This window comes from Dendropsophus ebraccatus, chromosome 10, assembly GCF_027789765.1.
Source record: "Dendropsophus ebraccatus isolate aDenEbr1 chromosome 10, aDenEbr1.pat, whole genome shotgun sequence".
Classification (NCBI taxonomy): Eukaryota; Metazoa; Chordata; class Amphibia; order Anura; family Hylidae; genus Dendropsophus; species Dendropsophus ebraccatus.
This window is the reverse complement of record NC_091463.1, coordinates 28,486,121-28,513,944: the sequence shown is the minus strand read 5'-3', so window position 1 is coordinate 28,513,944 and position 27,824 is coordinate 28,486,121. Positions and strand designations below refer to the sequence as shown.

Genomic DNA, 27,824 nt, shown 5'->3' with positions numbered 1-27,824 from the left:
GCTCTAACCAGAGTAGAAAAAGAAGTAGGAGGCCGCGTTGCACAACTAAGCAAGAAGATAAGCACATTAGAGTCTCTAGTTTGAGAAACAGACGCCTCACAGTCCCCAACTGGCATCTTCATTAAATAGTACCCGCAAAACACCAGTGTCAACATCTACAGTGAAGAGGCGGCTGCGGGATTTTGGGCTTCAGGGCAGAGTGGCAAAGAAAAAGCCATATCTGAGACTGGCCAATAAAAGAAAAAGATTAAGAGGGGCAAAAGAACACAGACATTGGACAGAGGAAGACTGGAAAAAAGTGTAGTGGACGGATGAATCCAAGTTTGAGGTGTTTGGATCACAAAGAAGAACGTTTGTGAGACGCAGAACAAATGAAAAGATGCAGGAAGAATGCCTGAAGCCATCTGTTAAGCATGGTGGAGGTAATGTGATGGTCTGGGGTTGCTTTGGTGCTGGTAAGGTGGAAGATTTGTATAGGGTAAAAGGGATTCTGAATAAGGAAGGCTATCACTCTGCAACGCCATGCCATACCCAGTGGACAGCGCTTGATTGGAGCCAATTTCATCCTACAACAGGACAATGACCCTAAACACAACTCCAAATTGTGCAAGAACTATTTACAGCAGAAGCAGCAGCTGGTATTCTATCGGTAATGGAGTGGCCAGCGCAGTCACCAGATCTGAACCCCATTGAGCTGTTGTGGGAGCAGCTTGACCGTATGGTACGCCAGAAGTGCCCATCCAACCAATCCAACTTGTGGGAGCTGCTTCTAGAAGCGTGGGGTGCAATTTCTCCATCAACAGATTAACAGCTAGAATGCCAAAGGTGTGCAATGCTGTAATTGCTGCAAAAGGAGGATTCTTTGACGAAAGCAAAGTTTGATGTAAAAACAATGTTATTTCAAATACAAATCATTATTTCTAACCTTGTCAATGTCTTGACTCTATTTTCTATTCATTTCACAACGTATGGTGGTGAATAAGTGTGAATTTTCATGGAAAACACAAAATTATTTGGGTGACTCCAAACTTTTGAACGGTAGTGTGTATATACATATATATGATAGATAGATACACACACACACATATACACATATACACACAACACCTGTAAAAGCGTTGTGCAATAAATTGACAGACTAATAAATGCTGGCACTATGTACTGTGACTTTTTCCTGTTTTATACTTCTCAGTGAAAGAAACTAAATATCAGGCTTGACAATATGACACCATTTAATGCTCAGTAAATAAAAAGAAGTCATGTTTAATACCATATTTTTGCTATTTGACATCATATAGGTTATATGTGTGGAGAACACAGGCTAAAAGCAATGAAGAAACTGCGCCATCTACTGGCTGCAATGCAATATGTCACCAGCTCAGTGCTATTTCCATAAAACAACCAACACAAATATAAGATATAAGTCTGTTATTTTGTTATAGCAACACGTAACTTTTTGATTAAAAAAACTTACCCGATACTGAAATCCCAAAAAACACATACGGGATTGGTTGTGAGCTGGTTTGATCTGACCTATCAGAGTGTAAAAAGAAAAATTCAGACAATGTGATGTTACAGGCTAAAGACAATGAGGGTTGTGAACATGCTTACACATTGTAAATCATATGCATTGAGGTTGCATTGGAAAGGTTGGTCCAGGTTTATAACATTGATGGCCTATCCACAGCATTTAAGGTCTGATTGGCGGGTGTGAATATCAGAACCCCTGCCAATCAGCTGTTAGAGGGATCTGCTGGACTGACACCTATACACAGCCAACCCTGCCATAAGCCCTGTGTTGTATACTGTGTAGTGATGGTGCAGGTTACCTATTTTAAGGGATTATCCAGCGGTACAAAACATGACCACTTTTGCACCACTCTCGTCTCCAGTTCAGGTGCGGTTTGCAATTAAGCTCCATTTACTTCAATGGAACGAAGTTTCAAAATCCCACCCATCTGGCCATGTTTTTGTAGCACTGGATAACCCCTTTAATTAAAGGGGTTGTCCAGCAAAAACATTTTTCTTTCTAATAAACTGGTGTTATATAGATTTGTTATTTACTTCTATTAAAAAGTCTCAAGTTTTCAGGTACTTATCAGCTGCAGTATGTCCTGCAGAAAATGTTGTTTTATTTTCAGTCTGACACAAGTCTCTCTGCTGACATCTCTGGCCGAGACAGGAACTGTCCAGAGCAGGAGAGGTTTTCTTTGGAGATTCATATAAAACCAAGACAAAGTTCCTGTCTCGGCCAGAGATGTCAGCAGAGAGCACTGTGTCAGACTGAAAAGAAAACAACATTTCCTGCATGACATATAGTAGCTGATAAGTATGGGAAGACTTGATATTTTTTAATAGAAGTAAATTACAAATCTATATAACTTTCTTATATCAGTTAATTTCAAAGAAAAAAAAGAAACATTTTCCTGGACAACCCCTTTAAACAGGAGCTGAGCTGCAGTAACCCTTCCTACCACTACACAGTATATGGCACAAGGCTTCTGGTAGTGTTTGCTGTGTATGGTGCTGGTGCAGTGGCTACACCAAACAGGTAATGATCTTAGTTGCCCAACCTTAACCCAACCAATACGCTCAGTATTTTTTTCACGTCCGTAGATTCCTCCAGCTTTCCACCTGTACAGTTCACTAATAATTATAGATTGTGCATCCGTATTTCCGTACATGCGTTTTTTAGAAACACAACCCTCCAACATGTGACTAATGACTCCTCCTTATACAGATGCCAAAAGGTTACAATCAGTAGAAAATAGCTGATCCCATTAACTTCTATGAAAGAATCCACAAAAAAAATCTGGATCCGCACTAGGACATATCTCCTTTTTTTTCAGGATTGGTTTGCGTCCTTGTAATCTACTGGTCATGTGAATAGCCCATAGTCATCTAACTCGAGTACAGAAATACGGATCCGTAGATTACGGGACGTGTGAATAAGGCCTTAGAATAAAGCATACATTTTTTGTCCAACATCAGTGTCCAGTGCTTTACTCATTGGGGGAAACCTCCCGCAGACACCTCCAAAATGTCGTGGAACGTCTTCCCTGAGGACATTGTGAAAAACACTGTTGTTCTCTTTACCTGTATTCTTTGTTAGGCTTGGTTCATGCACAATGGATGGTAAAAACATAGAGTCTTTTCAAGCAGTTTCAGCATTTGACAATACTCAAGGCATGTTGTTGTTTTTTTTTTTTTTCACTTAGTTTGTAGTGTTTTTTTCCCTATAGATAGTCATTACTTTTTTTTTTTTTATCCTGCTTAAAAATTACATGTGCAAATGCGTGCGGTCATATTTTGGTGCTTTTTTGGTGCAATTTTTACATTCTTCCTAAGAAATTCTTGAATCATGTGTTCAAAGAATCACATGACAAATGCCCCAGAAAACAAAACCAAAAATGCATGTACTACAACACATTTTTAGGGAGGAAAAGTTACAAAAACAGCATGTAAACTTTTTTTGTAGTATATTGCAGTGGGCTGTCTAACAAGCTCCTATGAGTGTGTTGGTGAGGTGTCCATATACGTTTGGTCTTATCGTGTCTTGTAATACTTACAGGTATCTCATTGTGCCACAGATAATACTGCACAGACGTGCTGATTTCTTTCTCCCCAGCTAAAACAGTTGATGATATAACAGAGGAGGCAAGATAGGTGCCCACATGCCTGGAAAAAAAAATAATTAGACTGCCTTTAATTGTATAGCAACTGATTCCGCAGCGCTTTACATCGTTTTGTAAATCTTGGTCGGCATCCTCATTAGGGATCACAATCTAAACTTGCCCATATGGGAGGAAACTAATGCAAACACAGACAGAACATACAAACTCTTTACCCCAGCGCTGCAAGGCTACAGCACTAACCACTGAACCACCATAAAATATAGATGCACATAGGGAACCTGTCACAACCAATCACTGACTACAGCAGGACCACACTGTGACTAGTGATTGGCTAAGTGGACAGTTCCTGCTGTAAGGACTCTACACAGGAACAAGGAAGTAGCAGTGACAAGCGGGAGCCAGAAGGGGTTGGAACGGCAGCTGCAGGGTACTGGGGTATGAGTATAAAATTTATTTTTAATGTGTCCCCATGTCCCTTGACAACTCCTTTAAATCTAAATAGAAATGTAGGACATAGGAAAAAAATGGGGGTGATTTCCTCCTAATCTGAATTATGATGGAGATGTGCCAAATGTATGTTAAAAAGATGGTACAGCTATGAGCTGGTGTAGCTTTCCACTGAAGTCTGCAGGCAATAAAATCCGCAGCAGTGAGTTATAATATTCACGTTTACCCTCTTTCAGTCATTGGACACAGCATAAAATCCTCAGCACTGGGGGCAGATTGTATACAGAACTGACTACCTGAAGATTTTCTTGCATGAAATATATGCAAGTGTGAACATACTCGCAGTAACCTGGGATTGCTAGGTGGCAACAGCAGTGGGCTGGGTGGTGGTGTTTTGATTGGGCACCGGGTATGCTAGCACTAGGCTTTGTAAAGGTAGCACTGGGTGTGTATGGGTGCAGGTCCGGAGCCCAGAGTCCAGCAATTCATCAGGATAACGCTTTATTTAAAGGGGTTATCCAGCGCTACAAAAACATGGCCACTTTCTTCCAGAGACAGCCCCACTCTTGTTTCCAGCTTGGACAGGGTTTTGCTGCTTAGTTCCATTGAAGTGAATGGAGCTTAATTGCAAACTGCACCTGAGCTGGAGACAAGAGTAGTGTTGTCTCTGAAAGAAAAATGTTTTTGCAGCGCTGGATAACCCCTTTAAGGGATTTTCAGTGCCATACTGTATAACAATGAATGGGTGCAAAAGCTAATGACAAAAATTGGGGAACAACAGTGCTCCAGCCTGGGCCGCTGCTCGGTAATAGACCGGCGCCATGCGCGGGAACCAGGCTGCGGATCAAAAAAAGGACCACAGCACTGGCTTCCCCATGCCGGCGCCGTTCTATTCATGTGCAAAACTTAAAGTGAATGTACTGATGGTACACTCGCTTCTAATTGAGATGTAAAAATGGAAAATATGGCAAGCTGTGTGCAAGGATTTGTCATACAAGGCTTAGAAAATGTCCCCATATGTGCTCAGTGAGGTCCCCAGGCCACAAGAGAGCCGGGAAGTTGGAATAATACAAACACTTGATCTATATCTGAAGATGGAGATGTTCCCTGTGTGACTATGACCCTTATGTAGTTCTCTTATTGTTGCAGACAATCTTAGGTGACAAAGACTGAAGTGGAAGGTTTAACTTATAATGAACATGAAATATACACTTTTCTTACAATGCTACTGCAACGCACAGGCAAGTCAAGTGTCATATTGATTAACAGATCAATAAAGTACTTACAATAGACTTAGTCCATACAGTTCATAAAGAAAATGTTGATCTTAACCATCTTTTTACCCCATGACTATTCTATTCTTCTGTACTGTTATGTTGCTCATTTTACATCAATTGCATATTACAGCCAGAAAACATAGTGTTAGTTTAAATATAAAGGTCTAGTGCCCCCTTGTGGTAACAGCACATATTGCACAGAATATTATATATATATATATATATATATATATATATATATATATATATATATAATTTTTTATGTAAAACCTCAAACCTGCCTTTATCCCACAAAAACACTATCTACAATAGACATTTACACAGAAGTGCTTTGACTATGCAAAAATAGAAAAATTTTGCACAGATGTGTGCTACTGTGTCACTATGGTTGTTACTTGGTGAGTTTGGAGAGGAACGTAAAAATTTTCAGAAAGATGCATTATTAAAAAAATATATATATAAAGTAATACTAATAATAATGTATTTAGAAAACTTACTCGTATCCTCCATCGGAAATAGATGTGTCTCCATGAATGAATTGGTGACTCTGGTCTACAAATAAATGTTGAAAGCAGTTTAAACTAGACCATGTATTCACCACCGCAACCTCGGTTTGACCTAAAACGATAAAGTTTTTTTTTTATTGAAAAGGAGCGATGGATTGTGTCACATCTGTATAACTTTCTGGCACCAGTTTATGTAAAAGCATTTTTTTCCCCTCTGGAGTACCCCTTTAAGAAACATGATACATTCCTATGAAGAGGAGTCTAAAGATAGGATGGCATGTCCATATAGTTTGTTAATGCACACAGACTGGACACGTTGCCATGTTGCTGCACTGATAGAACCTCTGCAGAATGGTCATGCACCCACATGGTCTGCCCTTGGCCAGTTCTCTGAGGTAGAACCTGGCAGGAGGTCTTCTATTTTCCTGCAGCGCCACCACAGGAGGCATTAAGCATAAGGGTATATTCACAAGTGGCGGAATTCTGCGGCGGAGCTCTCCACGTCTGCCTCAGTGTCCTATAGTGTTCCTATGGGAGGTCTCGCACGCCTCCACTTCTGTCGCTCTCCGCTCAAAGAATTGACATGTCAGTTATTTGCGCAGAGAGCGTCGGGAGCTGAGGCGCACGAGCCCTCCCATAGAGACACTATGGGACACTGAGGCAGGCGGGATTCCATGGTGGAAAGTCCCGCCACTTTTACTCAGTGTGAACATACCCTTACATACTGAGTGCAGTGCAGGGCAGGTCCTCCAGAGTGAGAAATACTCTTTGTAACAAAGCTTTAGCTGTTTATCCTGCATTTTTTTCCACCTCTCCTACCTTACACTGCTGACTAGTAGATTAGTCTTTATAGCCTATGAGCAATTTTCCTTGAAGATCTACATGCCAGATAATGAATGACGTACTATATGGTTCACTACTGTCACTAGAGTGACATCCAATCTCTGCAGTGGCGGGGACTCAAATGCCGAGCGTTGGGGTTTAGAGAATGTTGCCGAACCAGAACAGTTTGGCCTTACCACTTAACATTACTTACAATCAATCTTTAATCCTTAGGAGCCTTGAACCATTATTGGGGAATATATACAAAGCCAAAATTCCCTCCAAAAGAGGGAGTTACACGTTTATAGACATCTTTTTCAGAGTTCTTGCCCCTAATCGTGCTTAAAAGCTAGTTAGGAGTAAAACATTGATTGTACCTCCAGTAGGTGGAACTGTAGAATAAGTCCTTCACTTCTGGAAATGAGCTACTTTGCATATTCATCTCCCATGGAGCATTGTATGTCTTGCATGTAAGACTTCATATTCCAATTCTGCAGGATAGAACTTACCTTCTTCTATAAGCTTCTTAAGGTCCTCCCCAAGAATTTCTATTTCATCCATTCTTTCAGTGTTATGTACTTTGTAAATATGTCTGTCCACATTAAGATCCACATGACTCACAGCAATTTCTAGGGGACATAAGTCACATGAATGTCACAAGCATAATACATGGCAAATCCAGACTTTTCTGTTTTATCAGGGTTAGATTTGTCTTTAAAGAAAACACACCTTGACACCTCCAAACGGTAGAGCCGGGCAACCTTTAGGATCCAGTGCTGTTCTAGGGGGAAGGTGTGTGTGTGTGGGGGGGGGGGGGGTAATTCTAGCTTCCAAGAGGCTGCAATAAGAAGTCTGGGTGTTAAGAGTTTTTGGGTTGCGTGAAGGATGGTGGAAAGAAGGAGTTGTAGGGGCAAACCCCTGGAGTGCAGAAGACTGATTTCTTTGAAATCTCACTGACATGGCAAGATATGTTTTGCCACTACATATGCCTGTAGGAGCCTGGGGATGGGCCACACCTCCAACACCTATCTGGATAATCCAGACCGAATCTGTGGAACTTAGGGTTAGGTGCCAGTAGGAGAGGACCTTGTAACCATTTTCTTGTAGTCTTATGCACTTTGAGGTAAGTTTAGGGGCTGCTATCAGGGGTTTGAGCATTCGCTCAGTGAAGGTGATGCCAAAGTACTTCTCCCAAGCCAAAAAAAAAGCCGTTCACCCTGACATCTTCTAAAGCTACCCTCAGAACAACAACAACTTTAGCACTCCAAAATTCAAGGTGGTGGTCTATACCAATTGTACAAGGCCAGGAGAATAGTAGAATGAAGTAGACCAAAAAACCCCTAGATTTGTGGAAAGTCATTACAACACATAGGGTCTCGTAAATTAATGATAATATTCATGGAAATTTCTCAAATTAGCTTACTGCTCCATTGTATAGTGAAAAAAAAAACAAACAGAGACCCACTGTAATCCAGAGATACAGCCGGGGGAGTGAGCAACAGTGTGCTCCTCTCTCCAGCTGGCACCTGACTTGTTTGATTCATTGACAGCCCAGGAAGTAAAGCACACTGCCATACACTCCCCTTGGCTAAATCTCTGGACTGCAGCGGGTTTCAGACGTGCCACTGTTACATTACATCAAAGGCAATATATAATACACTATATCTAAATGCTTAAAAGAGAAGCTTGGCGAAAATTTTTATTAAAGTATTGAATTGCCCCCAAAAAGTTATATAAATCACCAATATACACTTATTACGGGAAATGCTTTTTTCCCTGCACTTACTACTGCATCAAGGCTTCACTTCCTGGATAACATGGTGATATCACTTCCTCGATAACATGGTGATATCACTTCCTGGAAAAAATGGTGATGTCACGACCCGACTCCCAGAGCTGTGTAGGCTGTGGCTGCTGGAGAGGATGATGGCAGAGGGATGCTCAGTGTCCCTCCAGTGCCCTGTGTCCCTCAGTGTCCCCCTGCCATCATCCTCTCGAGCAGCCACAGCCCGCACAGCTCTGGGAGTCGGGTCGTGACATCATCATTTTATCCAGGAAGTGAAGCCTTGATGCAGTAGTAAGTGCAGGGAAAAAAGCCCTTTATAAGCATTTCCCATATTTTGTGTATATTGGTAATTTGTATAACTTTTGGGGGGCAATACAATACTTTAATAAAAATTTTCACCGGTTTTCTCCTTTAAGTTAAACTAAACTACATACCAATGTTCTTGTGATGTATAAAAACTTCTTTCTTCTCGTCAGAAAGAACTTGGGCAAAGTTGCAGGCCATTTTCTCCACTGTCTGAATGATGGCCATAGGTCCATTGATAATCTAAAATAAAAATAACATTCATATTAGTTTTTGACCTACTAACCACAGTACAGATTTCAATAACACTAAAAACTTATCAAAACAATTTTTTTTAAATTACCGGAGTTACTTCGGACCACACGTCTGGGTCACGTTGCTCAAGAAGTTCCCCAGTGACATGAACAAAATGCTGACTGAGCTCCTCTACCGTGTCTTTGCTGCTGTGCATGTCGACATCGGCGACTTCTTTCAGAATCTGGATGATGCCCAGAACATCCACCGAGTCCAGTGGACTTTCTTCTGTATCTAGACCTTTTTCAATGGCCTGAAGACATATCAAAGCCTCAGGTGCACTATACTGGGTAATGTCACTAGTAAGAGGGTTTTCCGAAATCTAAAGAGAAGCAGATTAATAAATCTGTAAGACACTTTCTTCTATTTATAATGTAACCCATTTTAAAAATGTTTTGTACAATTATGTGTAACAGGAATTTAAATTATAAAATCCAAATTCAAAAATTCTGCTAACCCTTTGAATTGAGCCCGGGACGTATAGTCTACTCCACCACAGTAGAAACCAGAAGTATAAAAAGTGAAGTGCAAAAGGTTATCATGCCATGGATACATGCCCTACACGTGGATTGGTCTCACAGAGCGGTTGTGTGCACTTGACTGAGACAATGGGGGCTGCTTCCTGTCCTCTACAAAACTTTTAGGAACTTCTAGAGAAAACTGACATCTAAGTAGATTCTATATGATGGAAAATAAGAACTAGTGATGGAACAGGAACCACAAGCGTAAACCTCAACTCACCACACTACGGTTTGCAATCATATTCACTCTGCTAGCGAAGCTTTGGTCACGACCGAGTGTTCTGGTATTTTGAAACCGATTGAAGACGTCTGGGGAGAAAACAGCAAATTACGGTCCATTAATATTCTGTATGGTCATAACATATAGTATTAGTACAGTACCCAAATTTACAAAGTTAGTCATTTAATCCCACAACCATTGAGTACAATGTGGAATGTGTTTGTGCTGAATGGTAAAAATAGTAGTACTATGACCAACTCTATTTGTTAGGGTGCACCCTAAGGCCATGTTCACACAACGTAAGTTCTGTACAAACCTACGTTGTGCTGCAGGCCGAGGGAATCCCGGACGGAGTATATACACTCTGGCCAGGATCCCTAGTGGCGCTGTAGAAAACTGACATGTCAGTTTTCTGCGGCCGCTATCCATTGAATAGCGGCCACAGAAAACCCTATCAGTGCACACTATGGAACGAGCGGCACAGGCCACACGCTCCATAGTTTGCAGTGGGGAGTTCTGGTGCGCACGGATGTGCCACCATCAGAACTCTGTGGCGCTAAAGATCATCCAGACGGTATTGCAGGCTGCGGTACCGGCTGGGATGATCTTTAATGAGACCAGCAGGGTCACGGAATGGCCGGTTGTGAACAAAGCCTAACTGTTCATAAGCCATAGAGAAGGAAGGGAGTTTTCACAAAAGTGACCATGAGATTTCACTGCAGATTTCCGATAAAGAGCAACATAACTTGCGCCTTTTTGTACTTTTTTTATTGTTATACATGGCTCAGGCGACATATAAAAGGTTAATTAAGTAATATTTAAAAAATTTTTATGAATATCAGCAATGTGTAGTGAAGCCCAGGCATTTCCTGACTGGGGAGTCACCGGTAGACCAATATTAAAATATTAGGTATGTGTCAGGACAGTGCCTTTGCGCTCCTTTTTTCGGGCTGTGTGGCGCAGAAAGCGCTGATTCATGAGCCTTGTCTGAACAGGGACTAGTCTTGGTTTGTTCAGCCCCACCCACTGAGCCTGTCACGTTTTGTCAATGAAAGAGCTAAGGCCCTATTCCACAGAATGATATTGGCCGTTACAGCCGATAATCGTCCCGTAGAATAGAAGGCACTGATCAGCCGATCAGCCCCTCGCACCTTCCCGCAGCTCCCCCCCCCCCCCGGACTCACTGGGGAACGAGGAGCAAACGAGTGCTAATAGCGCTCGTTTGTTTCTCTCAGTCGGCCCGTGGAATAGCTCCTTTAAGGCCCTATTCCACGGAATCGGCTAATATCGGCCATTACGGACGATAATCTGCCCATGGAATAGAAGGCAACGATCAGCCGACATCGTTCATGTCGGCTGATCGTTGGGTCGTTTGTCTTTCAAATATGTTGAAAGACAAACAACTGATACAGCAACGTCGCTCCATGGAATAGGAGCGGTGGCAGCAGACCGCCGCTGTATGCTATGGGCTGCCCGGACGATCTAGCAATCACCCTGGCAGCCCCCCTGCACCTCCCCGCGGCCCCTCCCGCACTCAACTACTCGCTGCTGCCGCGTGGAATAGTGGCTGCAGCGAGCTGGGAACAAGGAGCAAACGAGCGCTAATAGCGCTCATTTGCTCCTCTCAGTCGGCCCATGGAATAGGGGCTTTACTCTGCTCTGGATTCATTCAGCTGTTTGATGTTGTGATTTGACTGACAGGTGCCTCTGCCTGTAAGGATTTACTTGCCCTGATGGATTCAGGAGGCCGATCCAATTGGGTTCTGGACCGGGCTCCTGGTCCATTATAAATAGTCTGACACTCCAGCAGTCTAATGCCGGCTATTGAGTTATACTCTGCTACAGCTTATCCCTCTGCTATTGTCTGTGTATTTCTGACCTTTGGCTTTGTTTCCTGACTTTCTTGTTTTGCCACCTGACGTTGCTGACTCGAATTGTCTATTCTGGCCCATTGTGTTTGTTTTGTCTGTCTCTGTTGTGTGTTACACTTTATCAGTGTAGGGATTGTCCCCGTGGTTGTCCGCAGCCACCTAGGGCTGTCCGTGGCAAGTAGGCAGGAACAGTGGGCGGGTTCAGCTAGGGCTCACTGTCTGTGTCCTTTCCGACTGCCCTTTGCCACTACCTGATGCTAACAGTATGGCAGAGAATTTATACATATAACCAAAAAACAAAAGAAACACCCGAGGGACAATAAAAACATTTTATAGAGATGTTAAAACCAAGAAAATTCAGAGAGAAAAATGTAGAAGTACTTGAAATCTGATCACAACAGAAAAATCAGGATGGGATTCCCTTTCCCTCCAAAAACAGTAAGCAGCCAAATCACAATATAGTCAATGGGTAGGTGTAGATACATGTAAAAAAAAAAAAAAACATCTGTTAGTGTAAATATACACACCCCTTGTCTACATCATATACCTTTACATTTTCTCTCTCAGAGTTTTCTTGGTTTTAAAGTGTCACTGTCACTTCACAAAACTTTTGACATGTCATACAGCCGGGAGAGGATGCAATCGGTACGGGTCTGAACACTCAGACATGTCAAAAGTTTTGTGACGTGACAGTGACACTTTAACATGTTTGGATAAAATATGTTTTTATTGCCCCTCAGGCATTTAGTTTTTTGGTTATATGATACGATAAAACGTGGATCTATACTTAAAGGGCATAGCTGGATTTTATTAGAGAATGAATAAATCCACAATTACAGACAACCTATGCAACGTGTAAATGAGGCCTTATAGTGGAGCTTTTCAATTGGTTGTGCCAATTTTTAAAATTTTTTATGCCTTTCTAATATGCCAAACATTTACTTAGCATGTCACGAATATTTTAAAGGGGTATTCAGCTCAAACATAACTTTTCATATGTTTCATATGTTGCTGCCCATAGTGAGACTAACAATTTATTCCATATCTATTCCGTCTCCTTCTCCCAGTTCTGAGCTGTCGCTTTCTGCTGAAGACAAAAAAACTGTGAGTGAGCTTTTCTATCCGTCTCCCCTTGCTCCCTCCTCCCATCCGACACAGCTGATATAAGCCCCTGATTGGCTGTATCTGCAACTTTGTAGCTTCTTTGTAATGCTGGGAGGGTTAATCTGAGGTCAAGTTACTGATGAACTCACTGTGATTAACCCTCCTGGAATTACAAAGCTACTACAAAGTTTCAGATAGAAACTTGTTTACATCAGTCGTCTCGGAAGGAAGGGGGAGACGGAGAGAAAAGCTTATACTGTACATAGTTTTTTAAAGCAGCAGCTTAGAACTGGGGGAAGGAGACTGAATATATGGAATGAATTGTTAGTCTCACCATAGGCATAAGTTACAATAATGTGTTCAAATTTACTGGGCGAACCTGATCAGCAGAGACAATATGTATAGAATAAAAATGTCATCAATCCATAGATACAGTTCAATAGTCATTATCCCCATGTCCAAGGGGCCCAATAATCCAGAACAGAAGTCAGTAACAGAACTCAACAAGCAGAGAAGATGCAGACGTGTGGAGCTCTTTACTCGAATATGGCACGCATGCAACATTTCAACCCAGGTGTGGATCAAGAATAATACAAATAATACATATTTATATATGAAAGAGCCAATCAACAGTGATCCGCAATTGGCATCATAGTTAGTCCCCAGATCATGTGCAGCATAGAATTAATGACAAAATAGTGTGTGGGGGGGGGGGGACCAGTTTTATTCTATGTATGTTGTGTTTTACTCTATTAGCACTTTAATAGATTAGCATACACTTGGATTACCATGTATGATGTCAGTAATTATAAATTGCATATGACTGTATGATGCCAATAGCAGGTCACTGTTGTGTATAGAGTTTGTAATTTTACCCTTTTCGTGATAGCAAATAAATGGTAATTCAGCCCAACACGTTGTGGAGTTGGTGTCACCGTCACGGTTTTGCAGAATTCGACACCTTGCAGAATCTCCTATTAGCAGTAAATAAATTAATAGAGTTAGAATCTAAAGAGGTCAATGAAGAATATATTAATACAGAATATGTAAAAAAATTTTTACTTAAAATATTTTTTTTCTTCACCACACCCATTGTTTTTCATTTTTTAATGGTGTTTATCATGTATTTTTAATCATGTGATAGCTTTATTGCTTAACGCTGGGTTCACACTGCATTTCTGCTGTCCGTTTAATAGGAAAAAAATATGAAAAAACTGATGTATTTGTGTGCATCCATTCTTTTCACTGACTTTCATTATAAAAAAAAAACTGATCAAAATGCATCCATTTTTAGCGTGCACATCCATTTGATCAATTTTTTTTATCCTTTTTTTTTTGATAAAGAATGTCAATAGAAAAACAGATAAAAATGGATGCACACAAATACATAAATTTTTCCATTAAATGGATTGGTTAAATGGACAGCAAAAACAGTGTGAATCCACCCCTACACTTTAAGGCCTAGTTCACACAATGTAAAAATAAGGGCAAACTACGGCTGTATTTGGATAAATATTTATCTAAATGCATCCGTATTTTGCACTTATTTTTACGTTGTGTGAACATGGCCTAAAAGTTTTCTAAAATAAAACCAGTATCAGCTATGCAACAATGCCAGTCAACTCAGGATTTTAGCCTCTGGGTATAAAGCAGAACATTTGTACTAACTAACTAACTAAAAGCATAAAATATCGGAAACTGTAGAGGAGTTTTCTGTTTTTTATGTAAAGCTAATGTCTTAAAATCATAATGAACTCCCAACAGAGCAGCCTCCCTCATACCTGAGCAGACAGAGTTCACCTCCATCTTCTTCAGTGAATGCTCAGTTTCCAGGTTGTGGGTGCTCCATCCAAACACAATGTCCTGCTCCAGCTTACCGCATAGCGACAGCTTTAGTATTTGGTCTTCACTAAGAACTTTTGCCCAAACATCAAGACCAGTAATATTCCCGCTAAATGCTTCATTTTCTTTAAATGTTCCTCCATAAGAATCTTGGTCTTGTCCAACGATGAAGATGCCCCCCATGATGATATCCTCGGAGGCAGAGATCTTGAAGGATGTTTTCCATTCACCTTCAGCATATAGATTTATCGTTCCGTTCCGTCTTTGCCAGGTTAGGCAGATGTGATGCCACTGCCCATCATTAGAGAACAGAGAGGAATATCCCGAATGGTGGCCATGAATTATGATGGCAAATTTGACGGACCCATTGTCATCCATTCCTCGTAGCTGGAACTCATTTGTGAAGGTCTCCACTGCATAGGAAAAGACAGTTTCAGGATCCTTACTGGTGCTGGCCCACTGAATATGGGCACATACGGTAATTTCGTGAAAGGATGGGAATTTTGCCATCAACTTGGCATATTTAGTGTCTGTTCTGTGCTCAAAAACCAAAGCGGTGAGTGGGTGTAGCTCTGAAAGAGAATAAAAAGAGGTAGTAAGGAAAAATGGAAGTCCAGGACCAATCAAAACTTTTGACATGTCAAAAAAAAATTTTTTAAGACAGTGCCCATTTAGCTGCAGTCCACAGGATGGCATACAATTCAATATATTGGTTCGGAGTAGTAGTTTGCTTTTGGTAGTAGTATTACTACTACTACAAAAAGTCATCATGTAACCATATAATTGGCAAGTGAATGGCACATTCACATGCTGTTTAATACAACCTATTCCATCAAAGAAAATAAAGCCATGTATGTCAAGGCAAAAGATAAAAAAGAACAACTTAAAAATAAACATTGAAAATAAAATGAAATTATAGCTACTAAAACATGAATGCAGAATTGGCAATATACATGATACTGCTGACAGCAGAGCCCGAATGGAACTATAACCTCAACGTGTTTCACCCAATAGCTTCATCAGGGGGCTACAAAAGTATAGAACCACTGCCCTTGTCCCACAAAACCAGTAGATAAACCTAGATGCAATTGTCTTTTTTATAAAAAAAAAAAATAGTATCCAGTACATAGCCGAGAAATCCTTTTTGCACATATAACCATTATATTTCTATTGTGACAAGTTTTCTTACCTGACCTTTTCTCTTTCTGCAGCCAAATAGGGAACTGAAGTAAACTTTCAGGTAAGTCCCGGACTTCTTTTGTTACAGAAAGCAATGATGAAAATTTGTACTCGCAGTATCTTTCAGCTTGTCTGTAACCATGTGGTTTGCTGACATACTCATATACTGCATGGTGGGTTTCAATGAAATTAGAAAGAGTTCTAGAGCCTAGAAATAAAAGCATTGAGAGAATTTACTTTGAACTTGACGATAAAGTGAAGTTATTTCCTTACAACCTGGTATAAGTAGATATATTACTGCATTCGAGCACGATTTACATGTTATGATTCAATAAAGCATATCTATTTTTGTAGTGCCAGTAACGAAAATGATAGATGATTGACTTGCTGATCGACATTTTTTTTAATTGTGATTTTCTGATTTTGGATACTTTTACAACAACATACAAATTTGCCCTTCTGTAATAGTCCCAATACTGCAGCTACTATAGTTTTGTCTGTTTTAATGAAAATCGATAAGATTCTATTAGCAAATCTTAACGAGTTTGACCAAACATTCGCGAAGCTTGCAAAACGCTTTGCTTATCTCTATCCATGAGCCTCATAAAGTGCAACTGGTTGAGGAATATCCAAGGAATGACCTAGAGAGTTCATGACCTTCTCCATCACATTTATAGATCTAGTCTATATAAAAAAAAAAAAAAAAAAAAAAAAACAGGGCAAGAACTTACCCGCAGTTGTCTGGTTTGGTTCAACTTTATTCCAGCAAATGCAAACACCACACACCTGTGAGGAGACGGAGGGAAGCGAATGAAATATCCACATGTGACTTTGCATTCCTGTTGTGTATATGTATTTGTAATTTTCTATGTGTATTATGCATTAAAATGTGCACTAAAAATTGTATGCAATACACATCCCATTGTTTTTAGAAATGCTGATCACATTGTGAGCTGAAGTGCATCTTTTTTTGGACTATATTTAAGATATGTGGTAATAGTGACAAGTCCAAGTACTTTATTGCAGTGTTCTCCAACCCCAGTCCTTGAGGCCTACCAACACATCAGGTTTTCAGGATTTTCTTAGCATTTCAAAAGGTAATATAGTCAGTGCATGAAGAATCACCACCGGTGTTCTTTGATGGGATATCTTCAAATCATGACCTGTTGGTGGGCCTTGAGGACTGGAGTTGGGGAACATTGCTTTATTGCATGTTAAAAAAAAATGTCAGAAATCCAGGGCACTAAATCACGTTAGTCCAGGTCTGAACCAATGACAAACTATACAGTGAAAGGAGTGAAAATATCCGGAACAAAGATTTCGGTATGTTGAAATTAAACATTCCCAATCCTTGCTACCATCTCCCAACATCTGCCACTGGAAGCTTTATCGAATGTGTATGGCCAGCTAAAGGGTGGTTCTCCTCATTCACATATCCGCAAACTGCTGTCCATGCATGGGCAGTATTTTGTGGACATGTGAATGGCCGCTAAAGAAGTTGAAGACAATTCCGACCACATTAAGTCATAGGATCATCTTAACAGTTGGGGTCCCCACTTGGAACCATCCTTCATAAGCTAGGAGTTTTGAACAATAAGGGCCAGTTCACAAGGGGCAAAAGCCATGGAATCCCTCCTGCCTCAGTGTGACACTGTTTCTCTATGGGAGAGCTCGCGCACCTCAGCTCTCCGCTCAAAGAATTGACATGTCAATTCCTTGAGTGAAGAGCGACACAAGCGGAGTCCACCCATAGAGAAACAGTGTCACACTGAGGCAGGAGGGATTCTGCGGCGGAGAGTTCTTCCGCTTTTTCTCAGTGTGAACTGGCCCCAACAGTGGCACAATAGGCCCATCCATGCATTACATGAAGACATAGACCCTGGTTATACCAACTGACGGCCAATGGTTCCTGAAGACAGACCTGTGGTACGTTTAACTAAACCCTTTTAGACAGCCTTTTGGAGACAGCCATGTTCCCTAAATCGATAAGCATACAGCCGACTGTTTCCAAGGAAATCAGAAAAATGCCAGTGCTACCTTGGGGAAGCATTTTTAAAAACACAATTCTTATTTGGAGGTGAGAGCGGGATGTGACACTATGGAAGCTGTAATGTAACAGGAAGGAGAAAAGCGGAATGTACTACCGCCACAGAGGCAAGGTTAGCAGAGGTTAATGTGGACAGAGGCTGCAAACTATTTCGCTGAAAATAACAATATCTAACTTACCATCAAGATGTTGAATAGACTCTCCAGGAGGTCAACAATTGCAGAGCCTAAGCCTTGTGATCTCATGCTTAGGAAAATAAAACACAGAACAATCAGGAATAAGGAATTATGAGAATTTTAATGAAAACATACTTCTAAAAGAATTGATATGTGCACCATTCATGCAGACATTCACCCGAGGAAATTACAGCAACTAACAATGCAGTCCAAGAATGTCCGGTCTCTTAGGGAGTAAGGCCAGGCTGATAACCTGCATTTCAATCATCCCTTTTAAAGAACAAGAAGATAGAGAAAAACAAATCATAAAGCTGCAGGTAGTATAAGTGTTAGGCTTTGTTCATAGTGCATTGCAGCATGCAGCGCTATTCTTGCCATCAGTGTAATGAAACCCATCAAAGAAGTCTGACGGGCACCATTGAGATCCATCATACAACAAAAGCCACAATACATATGCTACAAGAGCCTTAACGTATTATGCTGTTATATCGGAATCCATAGTACCATGCTAGAGCCTTTGTATGGCTTCTTTCAGTAATGCCCTATATACCCCAGAGACCTATAATGGGAGTTTCAATAATGTTTTTAGAACTTCGGAGAATGTTTTATGCAGGTCTAGAAAAAAGAAAGCTACAATAAAGCCCATGAAAATTTCTCACAAGTAATGAAATATAATAAAAGAAAAGAGCTCCATAATATAAGGGTAACTATAAGGGGAACCCCATAAATTGATACAACCAGGAGACAAATAATTTTAATGAACCCCAGTTTTGCTTATTTATGATGTTATCTAGGGAAAATGTACTTTCCTTCTAGCCAAAGGATAGGAGACAAGTAAGACATCAGGTGGGAAGGGGGGGGGGGGCAGACCTCCGTACCCCCCACTGATCTCCATATCCGGGCGCAACTTTTTTGTTTTAAATAGAATGGCACATGACCCACGGCTCTATTTATTTCTATGTACTTACTCGGCTTCTTCTGGCAGCTCCAGAGGTATGAACAGAGCCACGGGACACATGCCATACCCGAAGCTCTATTCAAATCAAAGAAGTCGGGGCCCGATATAGAGATCAGCAGGGGGGAGGGTACGGAGGTCAGACCAATTTTGGCTGTATCTATGTTTTTATGGCAGCCCTTGTGAACATCCAACTTCTGCAGCCGACCGGAATCAAATGCTGAGCGTTCAGGTTCAGATAACGTTCCTGAAACCTAACATTTCACTCAACACTAGTCCCTTTATATCATACAGACGTATGTACAATATATTGCTCATTACTGAGCGACTTTCTTTGGTATGACTAGGAACAAAACAAAGGGGCTATAACATTTATTAAGCAACTAAATCAGGGGGTTAAATGTGACCATAGGACTGGGTCTAATATGTATATACTTTAATATCCATAATACAGCCACAAGTTCCTGGTAGACTGCGGGTCGGTGACCTAAATTCACAGCTGCCTATTCTTCACAGAGCTTCAGTTCTGTGGTCTGGCCAGAACTTGCAGCAATAACATGGGCATTACAATATATCCTTCTTACACAATTTTTCTGACAGCACTGAGTTCTTTAATTTCAAGGGGATAAAGAAAGATGGCCAAACTGGAACACATATATACTTTAAGGCCATGTTGACACATAGCATTTAATTGCTACATGCTGCACATAGAGGCTCACCGTTCAATGCAGGATAAGTACACTAGATAAAGGTCCCTAATGTCCGCCTCCTGGTCACTAAAGGCCCTATGCCATTACGGCCAATAATCACTTTGTGTAATAGAAGACAATGATCTGCCGAAATGCTGCTGTCGCTCCACGGAATAGGAGCGTCAGCAGCAGATCATCACTATTTTCTGTGGACTGCCCCGAAAATCTAGCAATGAATAGTGAGAGGGGAGCGAGGAGCAAGCGAGTGCTGACCTAACAGGTTGGTTCTCGCTTGCTCTCTTTCGTCGCCCCGTGTAATAGGGGCTTTACAGTGGTGCTTGAAATATTTGACGGAAATATACACCAGATTATGACATTACTAAAAGTAGATAAAGTGAAATAAGTCAAAAATATTAGATTCACCCATTTGTTGGTGAAATAGGTGGTGATATATTCAACACTATTTTACCACAATGGCATAATTCATGGCGAAATAGAGAAAATCGTAGCAAAAGCTTCAAAATTACAACACGAAAACACATAGGGGGAAATTTATCAAACTGGTGCAAAGTGAAACTGGCTCAGTTGCCCCTAGCAACCAATCAGATTCCACCTTTCATTCCTTACAGATTCTTTGGAAAATTAAAGGTGGAATCTGATTGGTTGCTAGGGGCAACGGAGACAGTTTCACTTTACACCATGTTTGATAAATCATCCCCCATATGTGTTCACAATCATTTTCAGGTTTTTATTTGCATCAATGAAGCAAATAAAAGCAATTAATGTCTTTACTGTTTTTCAGGCTTTGGCTTTAATAATTGTAATTATTTGAAAATACAAACCTGACTTGAAGATTAGAATTAGCAAATTATTTGAAGGTAAAGGATTATTCACTAAAGGGGAGTACACTGGATAACAATTACATAGAAAATAATAGTAAATTTGTAGTAACCAGTGCCCAGAAGATCATGGGGAGCATCAAAAGGAGCATAAATGTACATGATTAAACAGTTTTACTACTGTACAAATCATTAGTCAAACCACACATAGAATATTGTGTACAGCAATATTCTACAATAGTCTTTTATCTTTTAACTCTTTCCTAACCGGACGATAATCGTTAACGATCTCAAACGACCGCTATTGTGAAAGACCTGAAAACGTTCACTCCTTTCCATGGAACGATAATCGTTACTTATGATCGTATTTGCGATTGTTTTTTCTTCTCTATTTCTTCGATATTGCGTTCGTATCTACTGCGAACGACCGAACGATGTCTCATTTAATGCGAACGATTTGCGAACGAGCAACGATAAAAATAGGTCCAGGTCTTATAAAGCAATCAACGATTTCTTGTTTGGTCGTTAACTGCATTTCAACTCAACGATTATCGTTTAGATTCGAACGATTTAATGATAATCTGAACGATAATCGTCCGGTGGAATAGGGCCCTTACTCTCTCTAGACCTAACCGAAACATGTCTGACACCTACTAACAGTTTCCCCTGCTGTACTGTCCTACAGTAGCCACCAATTTTCACATCCCTCACCCTGGCAACACACACTGTGGCGTTATTGGTCTGCTGCTATCAAACAACTGCTCCTTCACTCCAACTCTTAGGGTCCTTTTACACAGACAGATTATATGACAAATTTTTGAAGCCAAAGTCAGGAATGGATTTGAAAAGAGGAGAACTCTCAGTCTGTCCTTTATAACCTCTGTTTATAGTCTGTTCCTGGCTTTGGCTTCAAAAATCTGTCAGATAAGTCTGTGTGTGTAAAAGAACTCTTATTCTCTAGAGATGAACGAGTATACTCATCTGAGTACACTATTCACTCGAGTATCGGGGGGCTTGAAAGTACTCAATATTTTAATCAGTACTCTGTGGTACTTGTGAAAAATAGCAATTATCTTCCCCACGTTAGGTGGCTTAACCCCTTAAGGTCAAAGCTAATTTTCGTTTTTGCGCTTTTTCTTTTTCCATTTTATGTTTAAAAGGCCATAGCACTTTTTTTTACCTAGAGACCCATATGAGCCCTTATTTTTTGCGACGCCAATTGTACTTTACATTGACAGACTTTATTTTCCCATAAAATATGCATCATTTGTACATTCAAATTGAAAAAAAATTCATTCAGTGAGTTTCATGTTTAGGCTATTCCCCCTATGGTAAAACTGATATGTTATCTATATTCGTCATATCAGTACGACTACAACGATATGTAAATTGTATGACTTTTATTTTATCTATCGGCTTTTAAAAAACTAAAACCTTTTTTAAAAAACTAAATGTGTTTAAAATTGCTCTATTCCCAGGCTTATAGCGCTTTTATTTTTTTGTCTATGGGGCTCTGTGAGGTGTCATTTTTTTGCGCCATGATCTGTACTTTTTATTAGTTCCTTGTTTGATGGCTTTTTATTACATTTTTTCTGGATTTGATGCGAAATTTTTTTTGCGCTTATGCCATTTACCGTGCGAGATCAGGAATGTGATAATTTATAGTTCAGGCAATTACACATGCTGCGACACCAAATATGTTTATCTATTTATTTATATTCATAAAGTGAGAAAGGGGGGGGGATTTGGACTTTTATTAGCAGAGGGGATTTTTAATTAATAAAAAAAAAATTCACTTTATCTTTTACTTTAACTGGAAGTTCCCCTCGGGGACTTCTATAAGCACTTGCATTGATCAGTGAGATTGGTGATACATTGCTCTGGCCTGCTGTAGACCACAGCAATGTATTGCCAAGCCGGGATCAGCGTCATTACAACGCTGAGGCCCAGTCCGGCCAGAGGAATAGATTCCCCCCCCCCCACACACGCGATCGCGGGGGGGGGGGGGATCCGTTCCACTAGACACCTCTAGTTCCTCTTTATCGGGATAAGTTACTCGATTGAGTTTTGAAAAATACTCAACACGAATAACTCCCCCACAAGCCTCCAAGTTGCCATCGTCTACTAACCAACAAACTCCGTAACTACCTTCTTTGAACAGTTCAACCACCTCTCCAACTATTGTACTTCCTTTCTCGTGGGTAACTAACAGCCACCTCCAAACTGCTATCTCTGACATCCCTCTTCGGCCTCACGCAGTGGTGCTCTATGGACGTTCACTAAAAGGGTCACATACTGGAACTTATCTTTTCCTGCCTCTGATCCATACCACAGTCCGTAAATATACGTTCCTATTGCACATGCCCCGTGCAGTAGGAACGTATATATATATGTTCCTGCAATGAATGGGCTTAAAAATGTGTGCGGGACCGCTCCAATGCGAGAAAACAGTGTAGCCAGTGCCAGAGCTAATGACAGACAGCCACAGTCACGCAGCTGCCTGTCATTAACCCTTTTAAAAGCTCCAATGCATAGCAATCCTTGTTTAACCCTTTGAGGACCAGGCCCAAAATGACCCAGTGGACCGCGCAAATTTTGATCTTAGTGTTTTCATTTTTCCCTCCTCCCCTTCTAAGAGCTCTAGCACTTTCAGTTTTCTATCTACAAGCCATGTAAGTGCTTGTTTTTTTTACAGGAATAGTTGTACTGTGTAATGGCGTCTTTCATTTTACCATAATATGTATGACGGAATCCCCAAATTATTATTTATGAAGATATAAATAGGTGAAATCATAAAAAAAAGCAATATGGTAACGTTTGGGCGGTTCCTGTGTCTACGTAATGCACTATATGGTAAAAACGACATGATACTATTACTCTATAGGTCAGTCCGAACACAACCATATGCAGGTTTACACAGATTCCCTAATGTTATATATATATTTTTTTTAAATGAAATGCTTTTTTTGGCAATTAATTATAAATAAAATGGGCCTATTTTGACGCTTATAACAGTTTTATTTTTTCACCTATGGGGCTGTATGGGGTGTCATTTTTTCCGCCATGATCTCTAGTTTTTATTAATACCATATTTGTGAAGATCGGACATTTTGATCACTTTTTATTAATTTTTTTTTATATATAATGTAACATAAAATCGGTATTCCGCGCACTTTTTTCCCTCTTTTCGTGTACACCGTTTACCGTTCGCAATGACTCTTGTTATATTTTAATAGATCGGACAATTACGCACGCTACGGTATATTATATGTTTATTTATTTTTATATGTTTTATTTATATAATGGGAAAGGGGGGTGATTTCAACTTTTATTGGGGGAGGGGCTTTGGGGTAGTGTGTTAGTGTTTTTAACTTTTTTTTTTTTTTTTTACACATTCGAAGTCCCTTCGGGGGACCTTTACATAAAGTACTTGGATTTCTACACTGATGAATGCTATGCCATAGGCATAGCATTGATCAGTGTTATCGGCGATCTGCTCATTGAGCCTGCCTATGCAGGCTTAGTGCAGCAGATCGCCGATCGGACCGCACGGAGGCCGGTGAGAGACCTCCGGTGGTCCGTTTTACCGATCGGGACCCCCGCAGTCACACTGCGGGGGTCCCGATCGGTAAGTGACAGGGGACTCCCCCTGTCACTTACTCCCCCTGTCACTTACACTTAAACGCCGCCATCGCGCGTGTCATTACCGGTGAGGTCCCAGCTGCTGATTGCAGCCAGCCCCCACCTGCTATGAAGCGCGCTCTGCTCCGGAGCACGCTTCATAGCGGGAGAAACACCCAGGGCGTACAGTTACGCCCTTGGTCGTCTGGGGACAGACTTCCATGGCGTAACTATACGCCCTGGGTCGTCTAAGGGTTAAGGTAGTAGGTGACAAGACATGCACTAGTCACTGACTGATCTGAACCCCTGCAGCATGGCTGCGGGGGGCCCGATCACTTGTACTGACAGTCGGGGGTAAAGCAGTAACCTCTGCCATGTCGGATTGGCGATCTGTGCATAGAGTCTGCTCTTAGGCAGACTCCATGTACAGATCGCCAATAATACCAATCAATGTTATGCTATGGCATAGCAATCATCAATTTATGCAATCAGAACATTGCATATATAAGTCCCCTGCAATAAATAAATAAAAAATAAAAAAAACTAATAAAATGCCCCAACAAACATTTATACTACCCTCTTTCTCATTGTAGAAATAAAAATATAAATATATATATATCATATCATAGCAGGCATAATTGTCCGATTTTTTACCAATATGGTACCAATAAAATCTAGAGATCATGGCACAGAAAAATGACACCCCAACCAGCCCTGTAGGTGGAAGAATAAAAGCGCTATGGATCTTAGAAGACAAGGAGGAACTTTGCTTCAAATAGACCCGGACATACAGGCATCAATGACCTTTGGTCATGAAGGGGTTAAAAGCAATGTATTATCCAGTCTCCAGAGTACCCCTTTAATGTTTTAAGGTGTTAAATAATGTGGATGATGTATAGACATACAGTACTTTATTTATAACATCTATACATCTCTTCTTTCTGCTCCTTTCTTTAGCTACAACTTTCTTTAGCACTATGCTCAATTACAGTGATATATTTGAGAATATAAGGCTTGAATGTTTTTACATACAGTACATATGTACAGGTAATGGAAAATGAACCCAACCATGTGTGAGAACAGGGGAGGGGGGAAAAAAATAAATCTGTTTCCTAATAAATCTTGCCTGGCGCTGTACTAGAAGGCCCCTATCTCCCAGCAACCAGATGCCTTCTCCTTTACAGTGCAACAAAAGAGGTGGAGATCTAGTAAATAATACAAACACTTCTGTTACAATGGAGATGATCGGAATCACGCTGCAATGTTACCAAGCAATTTAACACACACATACCCTGTAAACGAGGCAAAAGTCAGAATCATAAAGGTTAGGCACATTTGCTGCCATGGTCTAGAGAGGGTCAGGTAATGGGTTTAGTTTTAGTATAATAGGGAAGATAAAAGTTTCATATAAAATTTTCATAAAATATCCAATTGCAGAACAAAATGTCTTTAAACAGACAATCATATAAACAAGTTTTATAGGGTTTCCTGTGAATCTGTCACTCCAAATGGTTATTATTGAGTCATCACTTTAAGGGGTTGTCTATATGGCAGTATTTGAGGCTGCGTTCTAGTAGAGAGAAAGAAAAGTATTGCTTTGTAGAATAAATTGACGAGATTCCCCATCAACTATCGGTCATTTTATTATTGGAGTCCTTAAAGTTCCAGGTGTGACTGCTGCCCATACACCGTCTATTGGTGACACCCTTGCTTGATTTTTCTACCCCTTTTGCGAAGCTCTTACACCATATATTTAAAAAAAAAAAAAAAAAAAAAAAGACATATAGACCTTAGATTGAATTCTGTTAACATCAGCCAATCATTCTAACTAACAATATGTGGGGAGGTCAAGGTGGTCCATGGGCACAGCAGCTGCGGGGAGTCCAAATGGTACCTGACCTATGTGAGGAACCTCCGCACACTTCGATAAGTCAGCCAGAACCGACATTTTTGTGGGCCACCCTTTACCAAGCTCCCCAGCCTTGCGTGTGACGCAAATCCTTTCAGGAATGGTTTCCTACCTCACAACAAAGACATTGTACTCAAGGGAGACAACTTGATAGGCCAAAGTCTCTCCAACAGAAGAACCATCGTATGAACAATGCATTGGACTGTGCTACCAGCTACATGCCTCCCAAAGGCATAGCGTGACTTTCATACTTGGACTAACCATGTCACGAGTTGGCATATACTGCACATAGTTCAATTCCTTTCTTAGGACCTACCCTATAAAAAGTAACACCTTGTGGATAGACTGTGCCGTAAGACTGCAGTCTTTGGGTATGTGCACACTGAGCAATTCTCATGGAATTCCGCGGCAAAAAGCTTGCGGAATTCCGCCCATGTAAATGCAACATTGTTCCTTTATATTGAGCAAAATGGGATTTCCGTCTGTCCGTGCAAAGTGGAAATTTCCGTCCGGAATTCCGCCCGGAATGTCAATTGTTTGGCGCAATTCCATAGAACTTTATGGGAGTCCATTTTTCGTGCGGAATAATGCAAGCGCTATAAAATGTGTGGAATCCATCAGCGGAAATTAAGCGCGGAATTCCGCAAGAATTGCTCAGTGGGCACATACCCTTTCACTGATTCAACTGGGCAATGCCCAGTTCTTTGTCGCCAAGCTACCACTTTCAGTATGGTGGGATACCCTTGCTTGCCCCCGGGGTTCTCTCTACAGTTCTATCTTCTGATTCTTCTGCACCCACCATTGCTTTTCTAGACGATAAGACCGATACCACAAGACCTGCGGTTTCGGAGATTCCCTAGCCCAGTTGTCTACCTTTCACAAGATACAAGAACTCTGCTTCGAAGCAGCAACAAGTGTGAACATTCCCTTTAAGGATTAAAACCCACGTCGTCACTTTTTTGACCCTCAATTTCTGTTCCGCAGAGCAGTGTTCCCAAGCAGTTGTGAAGCATGTCTCACTTAAGACATATACCTATACGGATCCATGAATTATATAAAGACATTCTTCCTAACTTGGACTTTCGAAACCTGCTACCATTATACTTCATGACAAATTAAGGGGGAAAAAGGTATAAAGTTGATTCCAATGAATCAGATACTATATTGTAGACAGACAATAAGTTATTTTTCAATATAAAGTATATTAGATACATTTTTGCTCAATTAAGATAGAAAAGGGTAAAAACTATATAACTTGATAGCAGTATAATGTAAATGGCCGCCACACACGCAGTTTTTTGGAACCAGGCAGCAGTAGCATCAGTCTTTTCCTTGTGCTTGCCTTTCTCTTTGAATCTCACATTTCCAAAAAAAAAAACACAGTTCTAGAACTGAACACAGGAACAATCCCTTTAAATTCCATCTATGCAAGTATCACTTACCTTGTGAAAATTAGGAAATTATTTCCTTCAGCTCTAAAAAAGAAGAAGTGAAAGTGCTGGGTTTATCTGCCATGTGCACGGCACAGAGGGCTGGAGGGGATCATCTGCATTCTACAGGGTCCTTTAATTCCAGTGCAAGTTAGAGCGGATGCAAATTTCATGTCATTCTGCAGAGCAGTGAGAGCAAAGAGACAAGAGCGGCAGTCTGGTTCACTCCAGGGACCCTGCCCTGTAAAACTGACATCACTTAGAGGAGACAAAAAGAGGAGGTCATACTGGGCTTTCTAATAGGTCACATTTACTGTGCAGTAAAAAGACAAATGCTTCAAGTGCTATTGT

General features: G+C 40.7%; 1 protein-coding gene across 3 annotated transcripts in view; it reads right to left on the bottom strand.

Annotated features, from left to right (window-relative positions):
• Window positions 1–27,510, bottom strand: part of ADGRD2 (adhesion G protein-coupled receptor D2) — a 126,382-nt gene extending 98,872 nt beyond the window's left edge. For 2 of the 3 annotated variants that reach the window (XR_011364778.1, XM_069985985.1), the window contains exons 1-13: window positions 19,705–19,740; window positions 18,034–18,100; window positions 16,539–16,593; window positions 15,818–16,015; window positions 14,568–15,200; window positions 13,662–13,760; window positions 9,812–9,900; window positions 9,120–9,392; window positions 8,908–9,019; window positions 7,197–7,316; window positions 5,857–5,977; window positions 3,570–3,678; window positions 1,475–1,533 (exon numbers count right to left, since the gene is read on the bottom strand). Coding sequence is in view for 2 of the 3 variants with exons in the window: in XM_069985985.1 (XP_069842086.1) it covers window positions 1,475–1,533; window positions 3,570–3,678; window positions 5,857–5,977; window positions 7,197–7,316; window positions 8,908–9,019; window positions 9,120–9,392; window positions 9,812–9,900; window positions 13,662–13,760; window positions 14,568–15,200; window positions 15,818–16,015; window positions 16,539–16,593; window positions 18,034–18,099 (1,934 nt within the window). In the remaining variant the exon portion in view is untranslated. Of the gene's footprint in view, window positions 1–1,474; window positions 1,534–3,569; window positions 3,679–5,856; window positions 5,978–7,196; window positions 7,317–8,907; window positions 9,020–9,119; window positions 9,393–9,811; window positions 9,901–13,661; window positions 13,761–14,567; window positions 15,201–15,817; window positions 16,016–16,538; window positions 16,594–18,033; window positions 18,101–19,704; window positions 19,741–27,485 lie in introns of those variants that run through there. The other variant, XM_069985986.1, reaches the window with a different exon arrangement.
• Between the last annotated feature and the right edge of the window lie 314 nt (window positions 27,511–27,824).